The 22,279-nt window shown below is 39.5% G+C and overlaps 1 protein-coding gene across 3 annotated transcripts; it reads right to left on the reverse strand.

Annotated features, from left to right (window-relative positions):
- Positions 1-5,094: 5,094 nt before the first annotated feature.
- Positions 5,095-11,879, reverse strand: Fst (follistatin). Of its 3 annotated transcripts, none has more exons than XM_076857294.2 (6): positions 11,370-11,879; positions 9,290-9,481; positions 8,655-8,873; positions 7,884-8,108; positions 6,983-7,210; positions 5,095-6,279 (listed from the first exon to the last, which is right to left on the reverse strand). In XM_076857294.2, exons 1-6 carry the CDS (start codon positions 11,452-11,454, stop codon positions 6,197-6,199), a joined length of 1,032 nt encoding a protein of 343 aa, XP_076713409.1. In that variant the 5' UTR covers positions 11,455-11,879; the 3' UTR covers positions 5,095-6,196. The 3 variants fall into 3 exon arrangements, with proteins under 3 accessions (XP_076713409.1, XP_076713408.1, XP_076713410.1); XM_076857293.2 differs by having other exon boundaries at positions 6,983-7,213; XM_076857295.2 differs by having other exon boundaries at positions 5,095-6,535; positions 6,983-7,213.
- Between the last annotated feature and the right edge of the window lie 10,400 nt (positions 11,880-22,279).

The following is a 22,279-nucleotide window of genomic DNA, read 5'->3' on the forward strand; positions in this document are numbered from 1 at the left end:
AACAGAAGCTGGGATTTGGACATGTCTGGGCAGGTCTGCTGACTACATGGGTCAAGCATGCCTAGAGTCTATTTACATGACAACTTTTGGCTGAAGAAGGATTGTGTGGTGCTCTGAATGGAAAATGGAATGGGAAGAACAGAAATGTGTCAATCTTAGGACCAGGTTTCGAAAAATCTTCTTTGATAAATGAAACTTGTTTTGTTTGTTTCTTTTTTCAGTTCTGGGGATTGAACCCGGAGGTATTCTACTACTGAGTTACCTCCCTAGCTGTTTTTATTTTTTATTTTGGGACAGGATCTCACTAAGTTGCCGAGGCTTGTCTTGAACTTGTAATTCTCCTGCCTCAGCTTCTTGAGTAGCTGGAATTTCAGGAGTTTGCCACCATGCCTGGCAAGAATGTTTTAAAATAGGGTTTGTTATTGAGCATTTCAGGGGAGATTGTGATTTTCTTTTCAATGAAAGAATTTTTTTCCTGTCAATTTCACCATAAAAGATTTTTCTCTGGTACTAAAGGTGTGTGCCACTGGCCCTGCAAAAAAAATGAGTGTATTAATTAAATAACATGTTAATCTTCTAATATCTGATAATTATACAATTTATATTAAGATTTTTGATATTTGCAAGTAATTTATTCTCTTGCTATCTTTAGGGATCTATAGTCCTCATGTAGGAAATTATATAAAAATTAAAGAAGAATGATGTAACTTATCTTACTACCAGGAATTTTATTGGCTATATGAATGAAAGAACAAAAGGCATATTTTGGCCCAGTGTGGTGGCAGATGCCTGTAATCCTGATGGCTCAGGAGGCTGAGGCAATTCAAAGTCAGCCTCAGCAATTTAGCAAGGGCCTAAGCAATTTAGTGAGACCCTTTCTCAAAACAAAAAAATAAAAAGGACTGGGGATATGGCTCGGTGGTTAAGTGCTACTGGGTTTGTAGCTTTGGATATGTTGACGGCTGAGTGAATTTTTAAAAAATTTCCAAGAGAAATAATATGTCCAAACCTGTTTCTTTGAATTATACTTGTTTCTTGTAATGCCTAGAACTTTGTGAAGTTTTGTTAAATATTAATATGGTCATAATACCTTAAAATTATATTTATCTTCCACTTAAAAATGGTTTACACTCCTATTTCTGGTTTCAGTTGGTATAATTGCTCATCAATTGCACTTTCAAGGTAGAATTTGGTTGATGAATTCTCTCAACCATGTCTGATATAGTGTGTAAAAATCCTAATATAGGTCACATCTGATGAGAATTAGACTTCTGATTGATTTTTCATTATCATTTTATATTTTACAGTTCCTAAGGGCGATTAAGATAGAATAGAAGAAATAAAAGGAATAGGTAGGTAGAAAGGAGACATAAAGGAAGGATGAGGAAATATAATTTTAATTTAAAGTCCCTTATACTTTTCCAGTCATGTCATTCTCTAGATTAGTTCTTCTTCCTGGCTTGTCACTCCCAAATTTCTGGGAAATCTATAATTCTTAGAATTACTGTAAGTTCATATACTTGTGAAAATTTGTGTAGCGTTAATTGTCTACCAATAAGCAGAATAAACAAAAAGAGGTATGATATTTTAAGAAAATTATAATTGAGGGGCCTTTCTAGTATTATCAACTGATCAGATAATGAAAATTAATCGCATCACCCTAAGAATCCTGAGAATGACTAGACCATCATAAACCATCCTGTGACCACCAGATTGATGTCATCCCTACATACCTTCCCATCCTTAACCCTCACCAAGTTTGTTTTGGAAGAAGAATGAGTATCTGCTTTCCTAAATAAATCTCTATTTGTTTCTGACTGGAGCAAACTGAAATTCTTTTCTATTCCACACCAAGCACCCCACTTGTCCTGAGTTGAGTCTTCCCACTCCAGCAACTCCTCGGACCATTTTCCAATATCATCTCTTGTCTGGTGACAATACCACTTTTTTTTTCTTAATAACAATTATTACAATACTGACTTTTCTATGTGCCAGGCTTTTAAATAAATACTTTACATGCCTTATCTCTTAATTCTCAAGACATCTTTATGAGGGAGGCACTTCCATTAGTCTGATTACACCGAAGAGGAAACTGAGGCACAGAGATATTAAATGACTTGTCAAAAAATATATGGCAAGTGGTAGGGAGAATGGGGGTGTTGAGTATTTGGAGGGTCTTAATCACTCTTAATTTTATGATGGTTACAGAAAGGAAAAGTCTGTTTCTCAGTTTGGGTATGGTTTAGTTGTCAGGAATTCTCTCAACTCCAATTTTGATTCATTGAGTAGATTTGCTGAATTATTGGAATAATTGGAATTATTTCCCAGTCTTTTGGTCGTGTGACATGGTTTTTCACTCACTTCCCTAGAAAATGAAAAGGAGCACTCAGTGTGCTGTGTACCTCTTCTTGAAGTCAACTTTTTAAAATTTTAACTTTTTATTTTGTACATGTTTTCAAGCTTACAGTAAAGTTGCAAAAAAAAAAAATAGTATTAAAAAAAACCATAGCTCTTTTACTCTGTTGCCCTTATTGTTAACACGTGTCATTTTTTACTCTCTTCGAATATATTACACATGCAAATGTGATAATGTGATTTTAAAAAATCATTAAAAAATAAATTATAAACATTTTGACCTTTTTTCCTAAACACTTCAGTGGGTATTTCCTGACTCTAAGACTATTCTTTTTTTGTTTTTGTTTTTGGTACCCAGAGGGGCTCTCACTGAGTTATATCTCCAGTATTTTTAATTTTTTTATTTTGAGACAGGGTCTTGCTAAATTGCCCAACTTGGCCTTGAGCATGTGATCCTTCTGCCTCAGCCTCTTAAATAGCTGGGATTACAGGCATGTACCATAGTAGCAGGCTTAGGTATATTCTTTTATCTAGCTGTACTACAGTAATCAATTTCAGCAAATTTTGCAATACTTTGATTTTGCAATACATTGATGCAATACTTTAATCTTTGGACGGTATCCTGATTTTGCTAATTGGCCCGATATTTTTATTCATAGCATAGTTAAAATAATTTAGTCTAGAGTCATTTTGGTGTCCCATGAGAGGGTGCATTTAATTTTGCTAAGTTATATTTTTGCCATACTTGAGCCATGTCTGATATAGTATACATCTTAATATAGGTCACATCTGATGAAAATTAGACTTCTGAGTGATTTTTCATTGTCATTTTATATTTTATAGTTCCCAATAATGATTAATATGAGTCATATTAATAAAAACTAGTGACTAAAAACTAGTGAGTAATAACTACTTATGTTAAGTACATTATATACTAAGTGAATTTGACCTTTTGAAACATAGTTTAGGTTCTAGCAATCAAATTACCTAATGATATTAATTTTAATTTGAAATGACTTAAAGGGTTGAGAATATACCTCAATGATATGCCATTTGTCTAGCATGTGGAAAGACTTACCATATAGACACACATACACACACATTTGGGTACTACTAATAAGATTACTACACAAGTATGAAACTCCAAGAAGGAAAATGAGATATTAGCGTTTAGGAGAATGATTGATGCTGACAAATACAGAATAAAATTTTAAAGAAATAATCTGGGTGTTATTTAAAAGGCAAGCTGTTGATTTTTTTTACTCCTGCTTGCCAAGACACATATCTATGCCTATTAAATTTGATGTTTTTACTCTGATCAATGATGGCAATTTGAAAGCATGTGTAGCATCTCAAGATCAAGCAACAAATCAATTCCAGGAAGGGTTGTGAAGCACATCTGCCTGCCCTTCTTTCTTTCCTGAGAGCCTCAATGGCAAATAGGTAGCTCCTTCATGCTGGAGAAGATACAACTCTTCTTGTAGTTAATGCAACCTGTTTGTTCTCTGCACTTCCTTCCCCTTTTTCTTGGAACACAGGGCTAACACACAACAAAACCCTACAGGCTCCTAATCATTTAAATAAACTCTGGCTACCAAAGACCTTCCTCCTCCTCCTCCACTAAATCTCTCATTTGGAGGCCATAGTTGAGAGCTATTGAACTTTAGTAATAATTTTTAGCATTGCTCAAGAAAGAATATTTGTTTAGCAGTGTTGGTAACATTGACTCTTTGCTTTTTCCTTCCCAATTCTGTTCCTCACTTCTTTTCATCTTGCACTTTGCTGTTTTAATATATTTAGGCTTTGAGTAAGTAGCACACAACAACTTGGAAATTTGTGTTGATGATCTACTTATGTATTCCTATATATTGCCATGTATTAAAGGACCCCTGATTAATGCCCTAAATGCCATTCCAAGGCTTTAGTAATGTATAACATAAACTGCAAAATATTGACAGCCTTTCCTCTACTTTGCATGTCATTATTTAATCTTCATCAAGATTAACTAGATTGTAGAAATCCACCTTCACTCATCCTCATCTCACCCAGTCTCTAGAATTCCAATACTATAACACCCATTTCTGCAATTGATTTCAAGAAGGTGCTTGTTAAATATTGTTGACCTGTTTTTACTTTTCCTTGTGATGTTGCTTTGTAAAGATCCATGGGCTATTTTATTTAGTTAAGGACCATAGTATATATTGGGGACTCTTGGCTGTGGCACCAAGCAGCTAAGATGGTATTTTCAAATGGAAACGTTAGGTATGGTATAGGGAGGACCCACATTGATAGTGTCTTTCTTCTGTGGCTGGGGACACATATATATTACTCTCTCTCTCTCTCTCTCTCTATCTATCTATCTATCTATCTATATATATATACATACACATATATTTTTTTATACTTGGGCACAACACCTTTATTTCACTTGTTCATCTATTTATTTTTATGTGGTGCTGAGGATCGAACCCAGGGTCTTGCACGTGTGAGGTGAGCACTATACCGCTGAGCCATAAGCCCAGTCCCACATATATGTTACTCTTGCAAAAGGGTTGTGGGACCTTAGATCCCTTTATCTTTCTAGGTCCACTTAAGTGATTTGTAACTACCCCATTTTGGAGACTCAATTGCCTTGGCCACTTAATTCCAATGATAACCATATCCCATAGCAAATGCTTCACATACATTTTTACTTAGAAGCCCAAATATCTTCTTTTGAATCAACAGGAATTGAGACCATTGGCTTTTTAAAATTTTTTTATTTTTTCACTCATCATTTATTTACAAATACACATTATAACTTTTATATACATTGCACATTTACATGGTAGAAAAGTACAAAACTATATATTTAAATGAATTTATATTTAACTTGCCATGTTTGAAAATATAAAATTGCATCAGAAAAAAGTATTATGAAAAGCAAGAAACTTGAACTGATAAAGCTTTGATAGGACTTTCAGTGACACATTGGTTGAAAAAACTAATTTAAAAGGTACAGTCGACTAGCGTAAAGGAAACACCTAAAAGGTTGAATGTGTAGCCTTCACCTTCCTTTAGACACCCATATCACTCCATTTCTTTGGATCTGTAACTTCTTAAAAGGATGTTAGAGGTCTAACATTGCTCTCACCCACTTATAAAAGTCTTCATAGGAACAAGAGAACTGAATGAAGGAATTTCCTTAAAGGTGCCTTTCCTCTGTACCTGTATTTGAGTCAGAGTTATAATGCCTTTTGGTCAGTCAAGATTCCTTGTAAACAAAACCCGAGGGATCATGTATGTACAGATCAGGCAGCAGAGAATCCAATAAATAAACATGACAGAAACTGACATGCAAGTTTGTTAAAAGTGGAAAAGAATCTAACAACAGTGAAATGAAGGGAGACAGATGAGTGAATGGATAGTAAGGAATGGACTCAAATGGTTTACAAGGGGGAAAAAAAAAGCTTTTACTTTACAGGCAAGAGACCTCACAATAAATAACAACTGCTCTTCCTTTCACTGATAAACTTCTTCAAAAACAAGGTGTACAGTCAACCAGACATTTTATGTATAAATTATAAAACATGACACAGTATAAATAAATGTCTACAAGTCTCAACTATGGGCCTCATCCAGTAGACCTCACAATGACCGCCTCTCCGTGCCCAATGAGTAACAAGGTGGCCTGGGAGAGAGTTTAGGACAAATGTCCTTTAATGTATACTTTTCCCCCCAAATAAATAAGCATACACTTATTTACAGTATGGACAATATATTTTCTTTTTTTTTTTTTTGTTTTTGTTTTTGTTTGTTTTTTGCCCAAAGGCTATGTCAACACTGAACACTGGTGGAGGGTTTACCACTCTAGAATGGAAGATATAGGAAAGCTGTAGTCCTGGTCTTCATCTTCCTCCTCTTCCTCGGTGTCTTCCGAAATGGCTAGATGGGGGAATACAGGGGAGCTGTTGTTTAAATATGGACAACAACAGCGCAGAAGCAGCTCAGTGTATGTTTTCAAAGCCCTCTGATGCAGCCATATTACAACGCTGCATTTTTATGTGACTTGTAGTGAGATTTTTTTTTTTGGCATCTGCTTTTATGCAATAAGTTTAATTAAAAAAACCCATTAATCTATGAAGTCAAAAACTGCAGAAAGTTCTGAAGAATCAATGGCTCAGGTTTTACGGGCAGATTCCTGAAATTAGATAAAAAGCGCTCGTGTTCTATGTATAACTGCTTTGGGTCTTTAATTCAGAGTTAGTAGAGGCAGTGGCCCCTGTGTGATAATATAAAGCTGTCGTTGGGGGGGAAAACATAACTTTTGAAGCAGTTAGTTTAGATTCAAGTGTTAATGAAGCAAACAGCAAAGCATACTACTACAGCAAAAGAATTAGGGGCAAACAACTGGAAACAGGTTTTTAGAGCAATGCAATTGATGATCATCAGGTAAGTCCTAAAAGTCAGGAAACATTGCGGAGAATTTTTTTCTATGGATCACTGAATTGTTGGTGAAATTTAGCAGCTACCTAACTTACACAGAAATGGGTTTATGTGGGGAGGTTTGCGTGCTTTTCAAGTGTCCATTCCCTAGAGCTTGCCTGGGAATGCCTTAAATTGCACCAAGGTTACAAATCGCACTTACAGTTGCAAGATCCAGAGTGTTTTACTTCTAGCAGCACACCTGAGGAGCAGGCAGCCTCCTTCATGGCACATTCATTGGCATAGGTGGCATTGTCACTGGCACAGACAGGCTCATCCGACTTACTGTCAGGGCACAGCTCATCACAGAGGGAACACCGGCCTCTGCCAACCTTGAAGTCCCATAAACATTTTTTTCCACCACTGCATTGGATATCTTCACAGGACTTTGCTTCTAGGATATAATACATCTGTGATGAGTAAACTGATTGTCCCATTTCCCTTTTATTTTTCTAGTTCCCTATTAATAAATATAAACATATAATTTATATTTTATTACTTACTCGTGGGGATAATGAAAATGTAATGCAAAAATGATTGATAATTAAATACACACAAAGACACACACACCATGATCTACTACACCCACATGAACTACTACAGAAGTTCATGAAAACAATATTTTTCGGAACAGGATTTCACAGTTAAATATGCATCTGATTATTTCCTACAAGTGGGATCTTTTAGAAAAGCAAGAATTCCATCAACTACTGGAATCTGATAACAGATTTTAAGAACTGTTAAATAATTACTTTTTGCTTCTAGCAAGTCTAGCACTTCAAAAAATGTGCAAGATTGTGTAGTTCTAAGTTTTCTAAGATGGAATATTGTTTTCTGCTTCCTGCTGGCATTTGAATATATATGTCATTGCTTCCAGAAGACAATGGTTTCCACAAGGAATGCTGTGGTCAAAACAGTTTACCCAAACTGGGAAGTGTTGCTTGCTCTGCTGAAGCTATGCATTTGGGGAAGTCATGGACTACTCAATGGTTAAATTCACATTTTTAATAACAGAACTAGCTTTTTCAATCCTCTATTATCTCTTTTCTTTCCTTAATACCTACTGATACACTTTCCCTCATAGGCTAATCCAATGGATCTGCCCAGGAGGCAGGTGGCCTTTCTCAGGTGGCAGGCACTGGAGTAGGTTACTCCATCATTCCCACAGAGATACTGCTCAGAGGAGGTGGGCTCTGGGCAAATCCGGTTACATGTCACACAGTAGGCATTATTGGTCTGGTCCACCACACATGTGGAGCTGCCTGGACAGAAAACATCCCGGCAGGTCTCTGAAAAAAAAAAAAAAGAAAGAAAGAAAACATTTCAATAGGCACTTTCTAGTCCTTAGGCAGTAAGAATTTGGCAATATCAAGGAAATCATGAGAGAGAAGCCTCAGCTTTCAAAAGGTACTTTGGGGAGCTCAGGAGGCTGAAGCAGGAGGATCACGAGTTCAAAGCCAGCCTCAGCAATTTAGCGAGGTGCTAAGCAACTCAGTGAGACCCTGTCTTTAATAAAATACAAAATAGGGGTAGGGATGTGGCTCAGTGGTTGAATGCCCCCGAGTTCAATCTCTAGTACCCTGCCCCTCACATACAAAAAGGTACTTTGGGAGCCTGGTAGTTTTCAAAAGGACATATATGACTCTCAGTTGGTTCCCTCAGCAAACTTAATGACCCTTTAGAAGTAAGATACCTTTATTTGGTATCACTATTATCATTATTGCTATTATTAGGATCTTACTATGGGTTATCCTATTCCACAGGGGTCTTCCAGAGTGTCAACTTAAGGTAGAACACTGAAGGGAGGAGGGGTCTTGTTTAAGGGTGGGACCTACTTTTACATTTGCCCTGGTACTGAACTTCCAGTTCTGGCTGCTCTTTACATCTGGCCTTGAGGAGTGCACATTCGTTGCGGTAGGTTTTGCCATCCAGCCCACAGACTGGACCCTTCCAGGTGATATTGGAACAATCTGGGGCGCAGACGCAGCGTGGTTTGTTCTTCTTGTTCATTCGGCATTTTTTCCCGGGTCCACAGTCCACATTCTCACACGTTTCTAGGAGTTGGAGAGAAGCACAGTTAGAAACCGGGGTCAGGCAGTGGCCAGGTCAGCCAGGAGGGCTGCACAAGCCTTGCGAAATCTTGCAACCCTGGTTGTGCTGGAGGGGCCCATCAAGTCCTTTCCTAGAAGACTCAGAGGGGGACAAGGGGTGAGGACTGTGGATCTGGACCAGCCTGCATCTCAAAAAGCACATGTTGGCTGGTTTTACCACCACATGGGACCTCTGCAGACCTTGTTTTGCCTACAGCATGTAACAGGCTGGATTTGACCCAGCTAATGAGAGCTGGGGGAAAAATGGGAGAGTCCACCAACAAAGCTCTCCTAGTCCCAAGCCCTAGCTAGTTAGTGCTGAAGCTGAGAGTTGGACGCCCTCTACTGAGGGCTTGAAAGTTGGGGAGGAAGAGCCCTACCTTTACAGGGGATGCAGTTAGGAGCACCCCCATTGAAAATCATCCACTTGAAGAGCGTGTTGTCATTCACATCCTCCTCTGTCCATGAGGTGCTAAGACGGCCAGTGCTGCAGCACTCCTCCTTGCTCAGTTCTGTCTTGTACAGGACCTGGCAACGGCCATTCTTGGCTTGGCGAAGCCAGCAATTCCCAGCTGTGAAGAGACAGGGGTGGGGAGGTGAATGAGTGAGCAGTGGGATAAGGGGAGGGAGTCAGCCTGCCATCAAGGGAGCAAAGAAGACCCCAGGCAGATGGGGAGGGGACAAGCAAGGAGAGAGGGGGTGCGGTGGGAGTGGAGGAGAGACAGAGACAGACAGACGGGGGAGAAAAGCAGAAAATAAATTGAAGAGGGTGGAGAGGTGAGAAACCGGGTGAAAGGAAGCCCTGCTCACCAAGGTGGGAGGTGGGCGAGGGGGAGGGAGGGAGGGCGAGAGGGAGAAGCCAGAGCGCCCTAGCCATATCAATGTCAGTTACCAGTGACCCAGACACAACACGTGCAGCTTGCATTGACTTTTACTAGACTGTTTACTTTTATTCGTCCCATTTCATAACCTGCAGCGACTGGAAGAGCAGATTAAAAGAACCTGACAAAAACAGGATGCGACGGATGTTTTTACATGTTGGTTTCATGTAGGCGGTAAGGGAATTATTTGTGACAGGGGTTAAGAAAGTAGGAGAACGAGAGGAGAGAGAGAGAAGAGAAAGAAAGAAACAGAGACAGAGACATGCAGGGACAGATCAAGAAAAGGCATTTGTGAAAAATGAAAGCAAAAAGCAACCCGGCCCAGCCTGGAGCTGCCCTGAGCGGCCTCGAGGCGAGGCGCAGCCCGCCCGACGGGCCGTTTTGCAATCCATCAGACCCGTAGCGTACCGCAGCCGCTTCGATCTTTCGAAATCTCCAAGGGTTGCTTTCCCTGGCGCCCACCTTCCCAGCACCCAAGGCAGCACCTCTACCCGAAAGGCGGGCAGACCCCTGCGGTGCGGGACTGACGGTGAGGGGCAGTGCCCAGAATGGCAGTTTACAACGCACAAAATGTTAACTCTAAAGCTGGGAAAGTATCTCGTTAAAGGGTGGGTGCTTCTAAACCACTTCATGGTTATATAGACCTACCTCATACCTACCAAGAAATATTTGCAAATAGTTTCTCCCCTCTTCCCTCTTTTCAATGTTCATAATTTGGGCAGGAGGACTTTTCATGAATCACCAATGCAACTTTAACAATAATTGGACCGCAAGCTGCTACTATCATTATTTTAAAAATTCTCTCCAAAGACTAATTGAAATAAAACAAGTCAAGTTTTAAAAGATAAACTTCAGAAATTTCCTCTTAATTTATGTCAAAATCTATAGCAGTTGTTAGGGGGTCACTATTGAACAGAAAGTTAACAGAGCAATGAGGCAAAAGGGGAAAAAAAAACTGTAAAGTACTCAAAATACTTCGGGGTAATAATTTGGCCCTTTTTTTCGGGGTTGGGGGAGGGGGTAGGAAGGAGCATCCACTAAGCAGAAAACTACTTCCCTCTAAAATTTTCAGCACCCACATTTCCAAGTTTGGGCAAAGTTTCTGAAACCACGTCCTCCAGCCACGCAAGAAAATTTGGTATTTCTTCCTTATTCGCCACCCCAGGTCATTTTTTTAAAGTCACCAAAAGATGTGAGAGGAAGATAGGTCAGATTGCAAATGGGTCTATTGAAATCTCCAGGCTACTGATGCTTGCTTATTCCTCTCTTCAGAGTCAACCACCAGAGATAACATCTAAAATCACCGTGGCCAGAACTTGGAGCATCTAACACTTAACTACTGAGAGACTCTAGCTCATTCCCTTTCCCTTTTTAAGGATAATCGAGCTGCAAACTCCTTTCCTAGCTCTAAAGTGTCATTGCCTTCAATTTTTTCACTTCTCTCCATCCCGGAGTCTCTTAAGTTGGTCCAACATCTTCCAAGAGCAGCGTTGTTCTGAACAGACCAAGTGGAGACGACAGAAAAGTAGAATCCCCTGCCCTTTGCCCAGCCTAGCCGGCGCATCCCCCCCTCACTCACCCTGGGCGCTGCGGTCCTCCATGAACTGGCAGAGCAGCAGCAGCAGGAGGCAAAGCCCGCCGGGCTGGTGCCTGGCGCGGACCATCCTGGGGGCAGGCGCGGGACGAGGAGCGCGGCGGCGCGGGGAGCGGGCGCGGCGGCGGGTGGCTCGGGCAAGCGGCGCGCGTCGCAGAGGCGAGCGGCGGAGGGCGCAGCGATCCCGGCGCAGCCCCGCGCTCGCCGCCGGCCGCCCGCGCGATTCAATGGACGTCAGAAGCCGGGCGCAGCCGCGCTTTAAATCTAGACGGGGGTCTCCGCGGTTTGCGGTGGGCGGTCTCCCAGTGTGTGGGGCTGTGGGAGGGCGGCCGCGAGCGAGGGTGTACGCGGCTCCTTGGGGGTGGGGAGCTTTTAAAAGTTCAGTGTGAATCAGGTGACATTTCCCACCTCTGGAAACCCTTCCCAATTATCTGTCGGAGGTGCTCGAAATCAAAGCAGCAGGAGGGGAATCGCGGAGTTCTTATTTGCGTAGGAGCGAGAGGGAGGGGGGAAGGCGACCGGCGCGGGGGGTGGGGGCGACGCGTCGGGGGTGGGGAGTGGGGAAGAACACCCACTTCAGTCCTGCACGCCGCCGCTCGCAGGCAACGCCGGCGCGCCCGGGGTGGCGTGTGAGTGTGTGTGTGTGTGTGTGTGTGTGTGTGTGTGTGTGTGTGTGTGTGTTGGGGGGGGGGGACGGGCGCGGCGGGGGCGCTGAAGGAGGCGGCCGGCAGAGCCGGGGGAACCCGGGAGTTTGTGCCCTCACCGCTGTCCCTCCGCTCCCCGGCTCCAGAAAGACTTTGCAAACGCCGGGAGAGCTCGGAGCTGCTGAAACATCCCGCTCCGGGTTAGGGCTCAACGCGCGGGCCTCGCGGCAGTTCCAGGCTCCCGCAGCCTGGGCGCGGGACCCGGCGAATTTTGTGTCTGGATCTGTGCGTGCAGACTTTGCGGCCACCCCAAGTCCAGAGTTGTTGCTGAGAACCCCAGCCCTGACACCTTCCACCCTTGCGGAGACGCGGCCCTCTTTCTCCACTAGTCAGAACCAAACAAAAATGTTTAACACCTCAGACCCGGCCTCCCCCCGTCACAGTCACAGTCTCGCCCTCTCCCTTTCTTTTCTCCCCTTTCACTTCGCGGTGTCTGGAGTCGCAGCCCCGAGCGGGGGCGCCGACGTAGGCGGTCTGCCCCCCTCCTTCCCAGCTCCGTGACTCCCCAGTTTCTGTCCTGGGTCTTGGTCTCGTCCCAGTCTCCTTCCTCCTTCTCGTCTCTCTCTCTCTCTCTCTCTCTCTCCCTCTCCCTCCCTCTCTCCCTCTCTCCTCTCCCTCTCTCCTCCCTCTCTCTCTCCTTCTCTCTCTCCTCGCTGAATAAAAAAGATTGCAACATCGATAATGAACTTCTGTAGCCTCAGTTTATTAAGTACAGTGCCTGGCATTCTTCGCTGAAAGTTGGCGGGTCTCTCATTTATAACATTTTTGGCACCGCTGAATGAAACTGAGGAGGCGATATTTCCTTTTATATAAAACGATTACTTCACGGAAAATGCTATATTGTTTATTCCAAAGCTGCCTTTTTAATTTCTATTCTTTTCTCTTCTGAAGCCCGAACGACACCAGACAGCAAGTATGCAGACAAAATTCTTGGACATTCGCAGGTCACTGGGATTTGTTCTCCTACGGATTTCAAATCCGGCCCTCTTTCCCCCAGCCCCCTCCCCCTGCCAGACCCTCCCCCAGTCCTCCTCTCGCCCTCCCACCCCCCATCTTCCATCAACTCCCTCCCACCCCCTCCACAACTGCAAATAACTCAGTGATAACAGATTTTTTTCCACCAACTGCAGGAGATAGTGCTAATCTTTTAATAAAAGATCCCATTACAATGGGATCTGTCTGGACAGACTATAATAGATCCCGAAATACAGCCGTGCTAATATTAGAAGACAGTTGTTTGGGTGCCTCTCAGACGAGCCCAAGCCCCCCTTTGAAAGTGGGCATGAATCACAAAGCCCCGCGGCCGCCGCACCTGCACCGCGCGCATTCGGTGCAGCAGGCTGGTAAAAACGGGTGACCTCGCCGCCGCTTTTCGCTTTATAATTACCGTCGTGAGGACGGGAGGGGAGGGGCGCGGGCGGCCGGGGGAGGCTGGCTTTTTGCTCACTTCAGACGGCTCTGGGGGCTCCACATCCTTCTTAATCTTTCCAGATTCATTTAGTCTGTTTCTCTGTCTCTCTCACTTCTCTTCCCCTCCCATCCTTCCAGTTCTTCCCACATCTCTCCCTACTCCTTCTCCTCTTCTCTTTTCCCTCCCTCTACCCCGGCTCTGCCCATACTCTCCCTCCCGTTTCTCCCTCCCCTCTTTCTTTTCCCGTCTCCTTTTCTCTTCCCTCCAATGCATTAATGTAGAGTTGTTTAGTGCCCTCTAATGGCAGACGACATTAACAATTAATAGCAAACTGTCCCCTTTGCAGGAGCCGCCACTTAATGGCATAGTTCCAAAGTTGAATTTATTTCTTCTTTATTCAGAGAGAGAGAGATATGGTGCTTATGCAGTGATCTGCCGGAGGGAGAATTTTCTCTATCCTTCAAAACTTTTACACCTCCCACCCCGCCGCCGCCTTGGAAAGCTTAGTTAAAAGGAAGGGGGAAGCTAACAGTTATTGTTACTTGATCCCCCCCCGCCCCCCCATACAAATTTTGATTTTTACTGGCAGCCAGAGTCAAACCTTTTGTTTTAACTAGATTTATCAAACCATATATCCATGGCTGGAAAATACGTTAAGCAATCTAAATGCATAAAAGATCTTAGATGGTTGATGATTGGATCTTATGTCCACCAATGGCTGTTATAACTTTTTTTAGGACTCAGACATAATTAACAGGATTTTCTATTTATCCCTCTTTAAGTGTGTGTGTGTGTGTGTGTGTGTATATATATATATATATATATATATATATATATATAGACTCAGGAAGGACCCAAATCAAAAGCTTTTTCTTAGACTTTTTACCCTAAGATCATACAAAACTTTTATATTGTATTGTGCCCAGTTGAATAAGAAGTCATTTGGCTTAGAGGAATATGAGTTACATGTTAAGCCATAGTTTATTTTCTCAATACTTTTCAAGGGAAGATTGTTTTTTAAAGAGTATAAGAAGTTTCTTTTTTTTTTTAAAATACCCCCAAACAATGAAAATAGTAATGTACTTTCCATGTTTTTATTAGAATTAAATCTTCTTCATTTACATGTTATCTGTGGATGAAAAAAGGTCATACAAGTATGCACAAGTATTACTTTTTTTTATGGGGAGGATCCTCTGTGGCTAGGTGAAATCTGGAATAGAAGAAATTTTGGGGAGTTAATCAAAGAATATTTATCTGGATATTTGAGCAAAAGTATTTAGTTTATTCAGATAATTATTTCCTTTTATGTACTTCATAGGAAAAAAAAATGTCATAAAACATCTAAGTTAATTTAATCCAAGATGTATCTGCATAATTATAAAATGGATAAAAAGTAAAAATTCTATTTCTTTTATATCAAATTATCAGAGCAGCTTTTTTATACATTGACTGCATGCATTGATTAGTTGTTTTTGTTTGTTTGTTTGTTTGTTTGTTTTATTAGTTGTTCAAAACATTACATAGCTCTTGACATCATCATATTTCATACATTTGATTCAAGTGGGTTATGAACTCCCATTTTTGGCATCATGTAATTGTCCTGGTTAGGCCAAAGCAGACGGAGTAGCTTTCATTGTAAAACAAAACAAAACAAAAAAACCACCACTCATAGGAGTCCTTTGGTACCAGAGGAAGACCCAACACAAGATTACTTCTCGCCCTAGAGAGGGTGGCCCTGTGGGTCAGGGTTGAGGTCACTGGCAAACATACTGTGGAAAACACAAGTGCTGTGTTGCTTTTACCCTTGTGAATAAGCAGCTTGGTGTTTGTTTAATGATACAAGCCCATCCTGTTTTTCAGCTGCACCTTGGATAGTATTGATCTGTTTGGGAGAATGTCTGCTCCGATCTGCACAGATTGGTCACCAGGACTCTTGTCATCCCAGGTTATTTTCTGGTTATATCTGAGGAAATGAGACCCAGGTCAATACTGGTTCTATAAAGGCCTCCTGTGGGCATCAGCAAGAGATACATCCAATTTCTATGGTAAAAATTGGTATACCCGTTTGGTGACATCACAGAAAGATTTGCTAGTTCTTTTACTGTTTTATCTCCTATACGTATTAATATTGGGTTGGTAGGTATCTAAATGTCAAGGGGACATTTTAAAATTAAAATGCTGTCTTTCATAATTGTCATATGCCTCCAAGTTTGACTTCTTACTTTTTTCCTTTCTGCTCTGCCAAAAAAGTAAATGTAAATTATGAGAAACACAATAGGACCACTTTGTAACTGAATTTCTGGGCAGCACACAAAAAGACTTCTGTTCTCTGATTTTTTTTTTTTGTCAGCTTCAAAAGATATCTTCCTTCTGAAGTTTATAAATTTAAAATATTAGAATTTAGCAAATGATTCATACTAGCTCCCAATATAGCTATTGAATTAATATGAAATTATTTGAGATCAAAACGGACCTGGTTAATTTCAACTCCTAAAAAGAGAATATGAAAGGAGAGGATGAGTTATGTGTAGCAATTTTGGAAGTTATGAACTGATAATTTTTTTTGACTTAAAAGTCAAACTTTTATTTATTTATTTATTTATTTTGTGGTTCTAGGAATTGAACCCAGGACTTTGTGTATGCGAGGTAAGTACTCTATCAACTGAACTATAACCCAAGCCCAAACTTTTTTTTAAGTTAGGTGTTTTGCAAAATAAATAAGTTTTTAAATGCAAATAATCAATTTTTATTAAAGACTAGTATTTAACCATTTAAGAAGCAGGTTGAAATTAATTAAAAATCAGATTTTGTCCTTTTAAGTACAAACACAGTTAATAAGTGATGGCTGGGGAAAAGTAGTTCTGAATTGGCTGAATTATTGCAAAACTAAAAAATTGGTTAAGAAATGTGAATACATATAGGCAATTTTTATTGAAGATATGCAAACCAGAACTATTAAAAATTATAATATGTACTTTTAAATACAATATTATGAAAACAATTTTTCTTCTTTTCAGTGTTGCTTTGGTCAGAGACAGCCCTTTCTGTGTAATAGCAGTATTATCTCCTTCTGTGTAACATTTGAATTGCATTATTCTCCCCTCCAATTTAAAAACTATTTTGGATTTTCAGAAGTCAGCTAAGATATGTGGCACATAGTCAATTTTAACTAACCATGTCAGCATATATAGTTCAGTATAATTAAGTAAGTAAAATAAACCTTAGTAAAAAATTCCAGTTATGCCGCAGGACAGAAATGTTATATTGGATTAATGTAAAGTTCTAATGTGTTTCAGTTCACTTTGACAATACAAATAATTCATATTTAGGTATGACTGAAAATATCAGTGTGTGACCTTTAGCACTTTTTACTCTGATTCCATTTACACTTTCTACTACATGGAAAGTGTGGAGAAAGCAAACCAGCGTTTGTTGTTCTGTGCCCCACCCCATGTTCAAAACAATATGTCAGTCAAAGAACCTGGATTATTCATTGACCTAATGTGAGTTGGTATGCTGCAGTTAACTTTGTATATTTTGGTTTCTGATACCTCACTTTAGCTTTCCATGGAGTAGAAATGGTTTACACACTTAATAGTTTTTACCTAAATGTTTTCCTTATTGCCAGCCATAGTTGATACAATTGCCATTTGATCACCCATGATGTTGTCATCCTCATTTTTTTAATTTCACTTGAATCCTTTCTCATTTCTGATGCCTAATTCACCTAAAAAGTGAAATATTATGCCTAAAATTCACAACAGTTAGACGTGAGTTGGAGCATTTTATTGAGTAGCCTTGTAGATTTTTCAGTCATTGATATGCTTTAAATAAATGTATGTGTCACTCCAAAATTCATATGTTGAAACGGAATCCCCAGGTAATAGTGTTAAGAGGGGGAGCCTTTGGGAGGTGATTAGGACCCTCATGGTTTCTGCTCTTATGAGTGAGATTAGAGCCCTTACAAAACAGTTTAAGGGAAAGGGATTCCACTTCTGCTTTCACCATTCTACTTTGAAAGAACATATTAATAAGGTACTATGTTGCAGCAGAGAATGAGCCTTAGCAGATAAAGAATATGCTGGTGCCTTGATCTTGGACTTCCCAGACTAAAGAACTGTAAGCAGCAAATTTCCATAGTTTATAATTACCCAGTCTGTTTTTTTTAATATTAGCAGAATGAGTTATAATGGTCCTTACTCTTGAAAGAGAAATATGTTTCAAATCCATTTGCATTTTGCTTTTGCACCAGGTTAAAAAACAACAACAACAACAACAACAACAACAAAAACACTTGTATCCGAAGTCTGACTTGTTCTATTGGCCTATTTGTTAATCCTATGCCAGATTCACACTATTTTGATTACGGTGGTTTCAGAGTAAGTATTAAAGCCAGGAGGTGTAGTTTTTACAACTTTATTCTTCTTTATTCTTCTAATTTTCTTCAAGATTACTTTAGATATTTTAGTCACTTTCCCATATAACTTTTTATGTTTTATTTATTTTTACACAGTTTGATGAGATTATGATTGGGATAGATCAACTTGGAGTAAATTGACATTTTAACAATTTTGACTCTTCAAAACCATGAACATATACTGCTTTTTATTACTTAGTTTTTCTTTAATTTCTATTAACTATGGTTTGTGGGTCAGTTTTGTATTTTGGCTGTTATTGAAAAACAAATATGAAAGTAGAATATTATTATATGCAGTATTCAGGTCCATAACTCAAAGGAACTCAATGTATTATAAAGATTTCCTCATGAAGGCTGATACTTGTTCTCATTCTTCCGAACTCTGATTACCCGCTATGGTCAGTCAAAAAGGAAGTATCGAGCACAGTTTCCAGGAGTGCTGTGCTAACTCATCAAAATCTCTTGCATACCTTTTATTGGGTGTTTCTTTTTACTATAGTCACTCTTTTCAATGAATAGTCTATCACCATGAGATTTACATTTATGGGGGTTAAATTGATACTCTATTGCTTTGTGTTCTTTTAAATAATATTTTATAATTTTCGTAAAAGGGATTCTTACTCAAAACAATCCATTACTGTGTGTATGTTTTGAGAGGTGGAAACATGCAGTTTCCATTATGCCAACATTTGGGTGGCAGTTACTTTCTGCCTTTACTCTTTATTGGTGAGTTATGACATCTTTTTAGTTGTCATTACTCTTTCTTATTCATTCACCCTCCCTTTTCTTTCCCCTTATATTTCATTTTTTTCCACACTCCAGAAGGGTAAGTATGACAGTCTAAACTTGTACCTTTTGCAGCATGTATTGGCTTATTTTTTTATGTAAATGTCACATTCAAAAGTAAGCAATACTTTGTATTGTTTATCCAACAGTGCTATTAAATATTTAACAATGGGTTGAGGTCAAATGGTGATGACACAACATGTGGAAATACGGGACAGATGATGCATTAAGTGTTGAAATAAATTATTTCAACACATGGTGAGCTTTGCTATTTTTTGGACTAGAATAGAAATATATATATATATATATATATATATATATATATATACACACACACACACACACACACACACACACACACATAATGAAATCTAGTAGATGAATGACTTTTAGGCAGCCTTGTTCAATGTGTGCTTAATCTTCTATAAATAGTTACTGTTAAGCAATATCAAGTTGTTAGTATATATAGGAGGCTCATTTATTTAGTTTTCCAATACATTAGATAAATAATTCTTTCTGTAATTTCCCTGCAAATAAGGATATGAAAATCATCAACAGGAAGCGTGTGTTAATGGCTCACATGCTCGGCAGATGGAAACAGTGTAGAAGAACCATTTAGTTGAGATCATTTTGGCCCCAAGACTTCTAATCTTTGCTTTAACAGAAAACATTGCTTTGGCCAGCCAGATGACACAGCCATCACACTGTCAACATTCTCAGTTTTGCCAGAGTACCAGATTTCCAGAAGAAACTGTTAGGCAGTGATTCTTTTTCTCATTCCCAGTCCCTTTGAAGAGCTATTGAAATATATGGACCATCAGCCCAGAATAGTATGCAGACACACATACACATATACCCATGCAGAATTTTGCTTTTTTTTTGGTACTGGATATTGAACACAGGGGCAATTTACTACCAAGTTACATCCTCAGCCCTTTAGCATTCTTTCTTTGGAGACTGGGTTTCAGATAAGTTGCCCAGGTTGGCTTCAAACTTGTCAGTTGTTGTTGGGGGCGGGGTGTTACAGGTGTGTGACATCAGACCCAGTCTATGTTTACTTTTGAAGGGTTTATACACATGTCTGTGTCGGTGTATGCATTTTGTAGAGTTTCACAGATCCCAGATTAATACACGGTACTTTGAAAGGTTGAGCTGCTAGATGGGTGATTATTCTGCCTGTACACTCTGATCAGTCTACTTGCTTTTCAAGAACCTCTTAGACTTTATTGAGAAAATTCTTCCTATTGTATAACTTCATATTAGTCATATAAAATTAACCAATATCATCATTAGAGTTATCTTTATAAAGAGTACAACACACACACACACACACACACACACACACACTCACACACACACATCCTATATGCATCTATTATTTTGTTCTTCAGTAATAGCTGCCATTTGTTGAGTGCTTATTCTATGCTAGACACATGAAATATATCATCACTGTTTTTCTTAACTACTTTTCCAGGTAGGTATTATTATGACCATTTCCTAGATCTTTCTCCAAGGCTAAGTCAGAGCACTTTACAGCCCAGCTTTTAAGAAAGAATTGTAATTTGGCTTCCCAAGAAATAATAAGCAAAAGAAATATCTCTGTAATTACTACTATCTTCTAGATAAAGTAAGATACTTTCAAAGATAACATTTTTTTCCTACTGTCTTTTCAGTAGAGGCAGATAAAACATGTAAGCATAATACATCTATTATGTTCTCTATACCCTGTGGTGGAAATAGAGAAGCAAACAAGACAAATCTAGTTGTAGTTTTATTGGAGATTTTGAATAAAAGGGAAGGCAGATAGCAAATAAATAAGTATGATAAATCATGATAAAGAGGTTGGGAAAGTCATCTTGATGCAGGAACATTTAACTGAACTCTTATATATGGTGTTGCCAAGGGAATGTGGTACTTTGGGCAAGAGTATTTGTGAAGCCGAGGAGGTAAGAAAGGAATTAGGGAGCCAAAAGAAGTTTAGTAATGGCTAAAACTCTAAATTTGAGAAGACAAGTTGATGTTGAGGATAATGGAGAAATTGATGGTTTAGATTATTGTAAGTTTTTAAAAATATCTTGGATTTGTTGGTTTTCCAGAAGAAATCCATGTTCATAAGCAATGGAAGGCATTATACCCTTTCATTTAGAAACACATCCCATGTCAACTGAAGAGATAATAGTAAGGCATCAGCTCTGGTGCAAGGACTGTCTTCAGAAGATGCTACAGAGGTCGACATAATAGGTTCTGTGAATGTACTGAATGTGAGCAATGAGGGAAGAGGGGGAAAGAAGGCCAACTTTTGGGTTTCTGCTATAAAGAAGTGAGTGGGTAGTAGTTCAATTTTCCTATTCAGGCAAAAATAGAGGAGGAAAAAGCTTCAGTTTGACTTGGTTTCAAGGAGCTTGTGGGAGTTAAAAATTCTTGAATGTCCTAAATTGCCTGGTTTACCTTTACAGATAAATTCATTATGGATTACACAGTTAGTCTTACTTTCTGATTCTGGAAACAGTCAACTCTACCTAGGTATTACCAATTAGGACCCCAAAGACAAAGTGGTTTGAGACAAATTAACTAGATGAATGAAGATAGATGGTTGTTTCATAAGACAATACCCAAGAAAATTAATGTTTTCCCTTGTATTTTCTAAGCACTAGCTTTAAGGATAACAATTCAAGATATAAAACTTACACGACCATAGGATGAAAGGGGCCCAAGCACAATCTCAGGATACACAAATGTTTGGGACTCTTTGTCTTTGTAGACTAATCTCAGTCTCAGAAGGCCACTGAGTATCTAATAACTGGAGAGTGGAAAATGAGAAATCCATTCCAAACTATCTCTGACATTTATTCATACATTGAGCAAAATTTATTGAGTGTGTATATTACTTATTGAAATCTAATTGATGTGAAAACCTTTAGGAGGATGGTTGATGAGGAATTGAAATTTGTATCATTTCAAAGTAATCCGGATGACTGTTGTCTCAATAGGGAACTCTTGACAGTGACATCCTGAAGGGATTGGGCTGCTATCATCACCCCAATCCAGTGGTTAATCATTGTATCCTTGATGCAACCAGTTGTAGATGTGTCCTGATGTGATGGGATGCTATGAAATAACTTTGTTCATGATGAATTCTATCAAAAAATGTGTAAGTTGAATCTAATCAAGATGTTATCTCTAACTTCCTAGGAAATTCAGCAGGTAGGAGAACTATACCATAAGGAAGTAATTAAATAAATTTAGAATATCAACCATATTACAGAACAACGAACCTGGTATCTCTTCCTGAGAAAATTTTAGATTATTTTGTGCAGTTGAACAACCAGTTACAGTGAAGGTGGCCATTTCAATACTGTATCTTCAGATTGGCTGCCCTTTCTTCTTTCCTCCATCCCTCACTATATTGGCCATACACTCCAATCAAGAGTATATACTTCACTTACGCCTTCTTTCAGGCTTTGCTTTCTGAGGAATCTACTAAGAGGAAGTAAAGTGCTTCTAACAAATTTAAGGAGATAGTGAAGCCACTGAGCTATGTATTTCTCTCTAGACAACTTAGACTTTCTGACTCAAT

Source organism: Callospermophilus lateralis, chromosome 5 (assembly GCF_048772815.1).
Source record: "Callospermophilus lateralis isolate mCalLat2 chromosome 5, mCalLat2.hap1, whole genome shotgun sequence".
Taxonomy (NCBI): Eukaryota; Metazoa; Chordata; class Mammalia; order Rodentia; family Sciuridae; genus Callospermophilus; species Callospermophilus lateralis.